Genomic DNA, 9,468 nt, shown 5'->3' on the forward strand with positions numbered 1-9,468 from the left:
TGCTAACATTTAAACACGTTCTTAAACAGCGCTGATTTGCTATTGTGTTCACGTGCTCAACAGAAATGACTGTGATCGGCTGTGAATGTCCTCAGTTTACCGAACGCACCACTGTTTACTAAGTGTAACTACAGGCACAGGGACACTGGAATATTTTAAAGCCGTGAAGATCAGCTCGTCTGTTTATAAGCTGATATTTCAGCAATCCGCGGATGAATCGACTGATCTTCGCAGCTCCCTGGATGTGCTGATATCTTGTACAATTTTTAAAGAAAGATTGTTTGATAAAACTATACAGCACTGCTTTTTCTACTCAGTGGTTTAAAGCATTTACTGCAAATTGTTGAATCAAATTATTGAATCAAATCAATTCAATTTTAGACAAAATGTACTGAAAAAGGTCCCACATTTCAGGAAGTTAAACACACAATAGCTGAGTGACGCTTAAAGTAGCGCATAAAAAAAAGAGTAATGGAAAAAATGTCCAATTTAGAATACAAATCCCTTTATTTCATTTTGAAAAAGTTTTTACACTCACTCGAGTTTGGTTTTGATCTTTTGTGAAAGTTTTAATTTGAATTATAGGAGACAAAAATGCAGTTGCCAAATAAACTCTGATGTAGCGAAAATAACTCGCATGTGACCAATCAGCTGTGTCCATACATTAATACAAACACTTTGGGGCGGTATGTCACAGTTCCTTTTCGCGCTACCAGCTGACTGCTTACCTCCGTATGGATGGCTTTCCCGCTGTTACGTTTATCTGCTAGCTCGACGCATGTTGGCAGACTTGAGACACAGAGCAGACCGCGACTATGCTCTGACGCCTTTAAACGCCACCACGCGTTCATTGCGTGTCAGCTTAGTAATTTATTAAATTCATTTATTAAATAAAGAAAAACATTCACGCAGCTTTTCCTACCGCAGGAAATTCCAATTTTACTTTTGATATTTGGCACCAGTTAATCAGGAAGTGATGATTTTGCTCTCTTTGACTACTTGGATGGAAACGCTGCTTTATTCATGTCTTATATACGAGATTTCAGTTAGCGCATAAATTTAATTAGCATATTAAGAAAGAAACATAGCTAGAACTTCCATTACAGTTTAAACACATTTTTTCTGATCAAACAAAAAAGTTTATTCTACTCAGTTCTGTGCATATCTTACTCTGTTATGTGCACATCCTACTCGGTAATGTGTAATGTGTATTTTTAGATTTTATGAGCATCTTGGCGTTTCCATCAACCTTTTTTTATGTGCATATTCATAATGTGCATAAAATAGGGGGATGTAACCATAGCTAGTGTTTCCTGTGTGTTTAAATTAAGCAAGAATTTAATTTTCAATTTATTCTGACTGGTTATTGAAAAAATTGTTCCGAAAGTGATCCCAACAATATGGTCCTCCTGTATCTTTATCTTTGTAGTTGTTGTGGTCTGAACTATGCTATTCTTAAATACTGTGAATGACTTTCAGAACTTTATCATTATATTCATAATTATCGCGCTTGGTGTGAAAGGGCCTTAAATTGATGAAAAGCCACCTAATTCACAATTGGGATATTAGTCGTTTTTTTTAATAATGACAGATTTTTAGCCTTGTTTTTCAACAAAATTACTTTGGCATGACACAGAATCAGTGTATAAATTCATGAACCAGCAATCCAATATTGTTTCAGAAGACAACATTGAGAAAATAAAGACTTTTCCAGAATGATAGTCCACTGTTTTAACTCACACTGAACTGAGCTAAACTGTTCCGGTTACTATGACCATTTATGTGAAGCTGCTTTGACACAATCTACATTGTAAAAGCGCTATACAAATAAAGCTGAATTGAATTAACTGTTAAAGATATAAAATCAGAACAATCTACTGTGGGTTATGTCTGTTCTGTCAAAGTGTTGTGAACTATGCTCTTCTTTAACACTGTGATTGACTTTTACAACTATATCTTTTTCATTATATTAATAGTTATCGTGACGTGCTTGGTATGAATGAGCGATAACAACTTGATGAAAACCCCCCTAATTCACAATTGGGATATTAGTCGTTTTTTTTTAATAATGACAGATTTTTAGCCTTGTTTTTCAACAAAATTTGACATTCAGTTTCTTTTTAAGGGAAAATAAAGACTTTTTCAGAATGATAGTGCAGCGTTTTTACTGCTGAGATATATAAATCAGAACACTCTGCATGTGATTTACATCTATTCTGTCAAAAATGCTGCAAAACATGAGTTTAGAATCTGTACGTTGCCAAATAATCTGAAAAATGCATCTCAAATACACAAGAAAACTCCTTGATTATACTCTGTGGTGTCAACGAAAGCTGAAAGCACCTGAACGTTCTCAGCGCATCAATCCCGGGCTTTGCTACTACTGAAGATCTTGGCCAGGAGGGATACATTGGATTGTGCTTTGTCCTGGATGCTTTTGCTCTTCTCTTGCGCCTTCTGGAGGCTCTTCTTGGAAATGCCTTTGCTCTTAAAGCGTTTCAGGTGGATCTCCTCCTCTGTAGGACGCTGTTTGTAGTCCCACGTTTTCTCCTCCACGACTTCTCCCTTCTTCGCCCTCTTCTTCCGGAGTTTCTCCAGGCTCTGGCTCTTTTCCACGCTGGCCAGGTAGAAGTTGGTCTCCTTCTTGGCCTGGGAGATTTCGGTCCTCATGCGCTGGTGATAAACTGTCTGTTCGTAGGCCAAACGCTCGCTGAGATGACACCACTGGAACCTGTGCAGATACTTAATGGAAGAGAGGGATGCTATTGATAAATACACTGCTCTCTGAAATAAAATGTATTCAAAGTTTTTGAAAGAAGTCAGCAAGAGTGCATTTAATTGGTTGGAAATGCAGTAAAATCATTAAAATTGTGAATAGTCAATGCTCAAGAATTGATAGTTTTTGGGAAATGATGCACTCCACCATCAATTATATTTTTGTTCTTTATATTCCTAGATCATTTGAAGTACTTTATCTAGGAGATACTCCTATTAATCTTAAAAAGGAAAATAAATATCTATTTAAGATATTTTTGGCAACAAGTAAAAAAAGCTAAAAAACCCGGAAATGGTATAAAGAAGAGCCACCAACTAAAGATGAATGGTTCAAAATTATAGCAGCTGGCTTTCTCCTCAACGACAATATAATTATTTATAACTGAACATTTACATAATTCTAGAGGTTATGTATCATTGTGAAAATATGTTTGGCAACCTTTTATTATAATTTATTTTATACTTATTTATTTTGATGAGGTTAATTTAATATTTTTATGCATGTGTGTATATGGATATACATGTGTGGAATGGATGTGTTTGCCTATACAAGTATATATACATATGTATATTTATTTATATGTGTATATTTTTTTTATTTGCTTGTTTTGTTCCCACAGGTCATATGTTCCTAGAAAATCAATAAAAACTAAGTTATAAATATATATAAAAAAAAATAAATAAATTGTGAATCGTGTTCATGTTCAATGGATTCTGACTGGCTGTCGGGAATTTATCATTCATTAGCGAGGAAAAATAATTCTGAAAGTGATCCCAATGATATCGATCCTCTGTATCTTTATCGTTAAAGTTGTGGTGCACTGTAAAAAGTGCAGGGCTCCAAACGATTAATTTATGTTGTCCCAACACAAATCGTTTTTTCAAATCAAGTTCACAAATCAAGTTAATTGGTTTTGACAAATTTAAGTGGACTGAATTTAAAACAATTGAGTCGTCCCGAAAATAATCTCTGGAATTTTGTTGTTTTAGCTCATTTTAAATAAGTAGTTTAAACATTTTTTGAAGTGCGTGAACTATGCTATTCTTTAAAATTGTGAATGTTTTTTGGAACTATGTCTACAGGGTGGGCCATTTATATGGATACACCTTAATAAAATGGGAATGGTTGGTGATATTAACGTCCGGTTTGTGGCACATTAGTATATAGGAGGGGTCAAACTTTTCAGAATGGGTGGTGACCATGGTGCCCTTTTGAAGTCGGCCATCTTGGATCCAACTTTTGTTTTTTCAATAGGAAGAGGGTCATTTGACACATCAAACCTATTGGGAATTTCACAAGAAAAACAATGGTGTGATTAGTTTTAACGTACTTTATTCTTTCATGTGTTATTTCAAAGTTTCTGACCACTTATTAAATGTGTTCAATGTGCTGCCCATTGTGTTAGATTGTCAATGCAACCCTCTTCTAAAACTCTTCACACACTGATAGCAACACCGCAGGAGAAAGTGTCAAATGACCCTCTTCCTATTGAAAAAAAAAACAAAGGTTGGATCCAAGATGCCCGACTTCAAAATGGCCACCATGGTCACCACCTATCTTGAAAAGTTTGCCCCCTCACATATACTAATGTGCCACAAACAGGACAATAATATCACCAACCACTCCCATTTTTTTAGGTGTATCCATATAAATGGGCCACCCTGTATATCGTTATATTTATACTTTAAATTGTTTTTAAAGTCTTTTTCACTCAGAATGAGTGCATTTAAATGTTTGGAAATGCAGTAAAAAATAATTAAAAATAAGAATAAATAAATAGTATTTGTCTGATGCAGGGGTGCCCAAACTCGGTCCTGGAGGGCCGACGTCCTGGAGAATTTAGCTACAACTTGCTTTAACACACCTGCCCGGAAGTTTCTAGTATATCTAATAGGAGCTTGATTAGCTGATTCAGGTGTTTGATTAGGGTTAGAGCTAAACTCTCCAGGACACCAGCCCTCCAGGACTGCATCTAAAAAAAATAAATAATTAGCCATAGTTAATAAAGTGTGAATGGGTATTAGTCTCGGTGTACATGCTTAGAAATTTAAACTACTGCACAGTTGACATAACTTTGTTTAGTTGCCAGCAGTTTTGTTCTGTGCTGTGATGAATAAAAGCGTGGTTATTAGTGAAACTTGTTAATCGTTGCATCCCCAGTTGTGTGTCAAGATGTTAGCAAGATCTTAACTTCCATTTCATGCTGAATTCAAATGTATCTTCTGATGATTTAAATGCATCTTTGTGAATTAAAGGTGTTAATTTCCTTTAAAAGACTTCTCAATGGTATGGTATCTGTTGCATACTTTGATGGACCACAGGTCACTGCTGAAGCGGCTCCTCTTCCGGTTGGCCATGGGTGTGTTGTGAAGACTGGCCGCGACTCTCTTAGCGACCCGTTTGTCTCTGAATTCCACCCAGCCCTCTGTAAAACTGGATGATTTGCAACCGGCCTTCTTTTTCTTTCTTTTTACACATCGATCTACAAGACAGTCACAAATAAATAGTAGAATGGAAAGTTAGTCAAACATAAAAACCATTTACTAAAAAAAAAAAGTTCACTCAAAACTGAAAATTCCGTGGTTGTCATTCACTCAACTTTCAAACCTTTCTTTTATTGGACATAAAAGACATTTTAAAGAAGTCTGTAACCATTGACGTCCATAGTATTCATTTTTCCAATAGAAGTCAATGGTTACAATTTTCTTCAAAATATCTTCTTTTGTGTTTGAAGGAATAAAGAAACTCATAAAGTTCTGTAACCACTGGATGAGGATTAAATAGCGAGTAAATTTTTTAATATTTTTAGTGAACTATCCATTTAACTTAAGCTCATGTATATGCTTATGTATTGCTATATATGCCGAAATAAATTGTAAATTTCATTTAATGAAATGCTTAAAGGGATAGTTCACCCAAAAATGGAAAAAAATAAATAAATAAATTTACCCAAAGGCAAGTGGTTCTACTGTTGAAGACAAAACAAGATATTCTGAAAAATGCTGGGGGAAAAAAATGACAGACATTTATAGTAGAAACAAAAAATGTTTTTCTTCAGCAAATTTTCCTTTGGGTTCAATATAAGAAAGAAACTTTATAAGATTAGAAAGAGTAAATGATGACATTTTTTGTTTTTTAGGAAACTATCCCTTCAAAACACTTATATTTTTGAAAAAATAACATGTAAATATTTCAGGTTTTATCGCTATATACATACTATACAATTTACAATTTGAAGTTATGCGTTTGAATAAAATGTCTTATTTTCATCTGTAAAGTACTGAAAACATTTCTGTCAATTTTATGTTTGCATAAAGGTGTAATGTTTTTAGAGCTCAATTGTTTTTTTTTAAACAAATGAATACTAATGTTTAAACTAAGATTCTAACGGTATGATAACCTTGGATAAAAAATATCATGGTTTCACGGTACTGTGATTACTGCTTTAAAATATATTATTTAGAAATGTCTGGGTAAAAAACAAAAAACTTTTCCCACCTTTGAGCACAATATATTTTATTTTGAGAAACATTTAAAATATTTTGGAGCAGTAAACATGTCAGACTGAATAATTTAAATGAATCATTGACTTCTACTGTCTTCGTAAGTTTCAAAAACACAGATTTCTTTAAAACTTAAAATGGCATCTTTGGATATCTTTTTTGCTGGAAATACTGTTGCCCTAAAAAACTAAAAAAAAAAAAAAAAATCTTACACATACCTTAGGAACGGTATAGCAGAAAAGTTTGGTGGTTTTAAAACCTTGACTTTTCCATATCACAGTATACCTTGAAAATGGTTATATATAACATTGTTTTCTATCATATGTAATATGTTAAGGGTTAAAGTATTAAAATACTATTTAATATACAATAATATAGAATATTATTATAATAACAATGTTGCGTTGTGTAATAATTACATTATAAAATAAAATATTATTATTACAACGGATAAAATTTGTCCACCACCCCCAATCATGGAACAATGCAGCTGTCAGATTTATAGAAAAATATTTTATTTCTAGTTGTTAATTCATTATTATAATATGAATAGTTTACAATGAAGAGATTGCCGTTAGGATAAACAAAGAAACGAAGATTATGTGATATTTAAAAAAGTTGCTAAATAATAAAAATTAAGTAAAAGAGGAAAAGGGTGCACATTAGGATTGAGGTAAAGTTGGTTTTATATTTTGCACATTTGTACAGTTACAACTTGTGACAAGCCCTCTATATTATTTACACTGTTATTATGAATATTTGGTCTGAAATGTAATGTAAGAATGACTTTAAAACAACATTAGCACCATTTATCTCACTGTGAACAATGTAGTGATTTGATAGTGATTGGCTGCTAATATGACTTCACTATTTAGACCTTGCACAGAATACTTTTCTGAAATTAGATTATTAAAGAGAAAGTCCTATTTACTGTATGTGAATCTAAAACCAACCTTTTTAGCACTGTTGGCCTTCATGGATGGAATTGCTTAATGCCCCCAAATCACTAAATCTGCCCAGTCTAGCAGTCAAATTCACAAACCTTTATAGATGTCCTTTTCAATTATGTGTTTTTGAAGTTTTACCTTCAGGCTGTAAGAAGATCCTCCCGATCTCTCCATACGCACTCAGGAGATTCCGCATGTGTTTCGGTCTCATCCTTGGAGGAATGTGTCCCAAATACACGATACCTGGAACACATTTCTTGCCCTTTGGCTTGTCAGACTCATCTTCTTCATCATCATCATCTTCAATCTCCATGTGAAAAGCTTCACCATCATTAATGTCTTCCTCAGAGTTCATCTCCTGCTCATCTTCTTCAGCACTGTCTGCTTTCTCCTCTTTATCTTTCTCTGGTTTACAGTCATTTAACTCGTCTTCACTGAACAGAGGTTGTGTTTCTAGGTCTGTTTTCACTTCATTCGTCTCCAGGAGAGACATTATTGGATGTAGCAACGTTTAGAGACTGAAATTAGGAATGAAGGATGTTAAAAACCCATTAAAATCTCACATTACCGAGGGTCTCATCTATAAAATAAAGTAAATAAGTGGTAATATCTGTGCGCGTACTCTTGAATTCAATACCTTTTTAAAAACACTTGTATTTAAAGTGATTCTTACATTGAAAATGTTATCGGGGTGTTTCCTTTCACAAAGCTTTCTTCGTCCATAAAGCAATCAATCCTTTCCAAGACGCTTTTATAGGAGAATTGTTGCGATAAATCGACTCTTTCAACACATGTGGCTGTGGTACTGGAAGCGGCTGTGACGTCGAAATCAAGCGTCAAAACTTTCTTAAAGAGACAGAACGGAGAAGGTTCTCGTCAAATCCGTTGTATTAAATTTCGTTAATATCGAATGATATATTCGTTTTACTAATCTGCCAAGTTGACTATATATTTAAACACGCTTAAATAGAATATGTATAAATTTATTACTGGAATGGACGATTATTTAAAACACTTTAACTGTAACCTTTGTTTTGAACAGCAGAGGACGACAAAACACAAGGAACAACTTAAGCATCATGATCTGGATTAAAAAAAGGTACCACATTCATTCATTCATTCATTCATTCATTCAATTATTCATTCATTCATTCATTCATTCAATTTCTTTTCGACTTAGTCCTTTTATTCATCAGGGGTCGCCACAGTGGAATAAATCACTAACTTATCCAGCATATGTTTTACACAGCGGATGCCCTTCCAGCTGCAACCCAACACTGGCTGGCAAGGTACCACATTAAATACTTTATAATTCTGTTTTAGTATAGCTAGAAGTTTCAACTTCCAACCCTTTGATAATGCTACCAACTAGCCAGCAGCTTTTGACTTAAAGATGATTAATTAAAGTTTAAGTTCAAAAATACAATAATTTCTAAAGGAGAATTATCTACAAAGAGGATAATTTCCCACAGAAGTAAACGAACAAAAAAACAAACATTCATTCATTTTCTTTTCGGCTTAGTCCCTTTATTCATCAGATGTCGCCTCAGCGGAATGAACCCCCAACTTATCCAGCATATGTTTTAAGCAGCAGATGCCCTTCTAGTTGCAACCCATCATTGGGAAACATCCATACATACGCATTTACACACTACGTACAATTTAGCTTACACCAATTCACCTATACCACATGTCTTTGGACTGTGGGGTAAACCAGAGCACCCAGAGGAAACCCACACCAACGCGGGGAGAGCATGCAAACTCCACACAGAAATGCCAACTGACCCAGCCGAGACTCAAACTAGCGACCTTCTTGCTGTGAGGCGAGTATGCTACCCATTGTGCCACCGTGACACCCAACATACAAACAAACATTCATTCATTTTCTTGTCGGCTTAGTCCCTTTATTAATCCAGGGTCGCCACAGCAGAATGAACCGCCAACTTATCCAGCAAGTTTTTACGGAGCAGATGCCCTTCCAGCCGCAACCCATCTCTGGGAAACATTCACACACACACACACAGTCATACACTTCGGACAATTACAATTACTACAATTTAGCCTACCCAATTCACCTGTACCGCATGTCTTTGGACTGTGGGGGAAACCGGAGCACCTGGAGGAAACCCACGTGAACGCAGGGAGAACAACGTGCTACCCACTATGCCACTGCGTCGCCCCTTACACCAATTACAAACAAACAAACAAACAAACAAAGAAAGACTATTAAAGCGTTATGTTC

At 34.9% G+C, this 9,468-nt stretch overlaps 1 protein-coding gene across 3 annotated transcripts; it reads right to left on the reverse strand.

The window, feature by feature from the left end:
• Positions 1-2,040: 2,040 nt before the first annotated feature.
• abt1 (activator of basal transcription 1) lies at positions 2,041-8,051 on the reverse strand. Of its 3 annotated transcripts, none has more exon segments than NM_001020547.1 (4): positions 2,041-2,742; positions 5,083-5,258; positions 7,365-7,744; positions 7,900-8,045. In NM_001020547.1, coding segments are annotated over 3 exon segments (912 nt in total). In that variant the 5' UTR covers positions 7,720-7,744; positions 7,900-8,045; the 3' UTR covers positions 2,041-2,361.
• Between the last annotated feature and the right edge of the window lie 1,417 nt (positions 8,052-9,468).

This window comes from Danio rerio, chromosome 8, assembly GCF_052040795.2.
Source record: "Danio rerio strain M-AB ecotype USA chromosome 8, GRCz13ab, whole genome shotgun sequence".
NCBI lineage: Eukaryota > Metazoa > Chordata > Actinopteri > Cypriniformes > Danionidae > Danio > Danio rerio.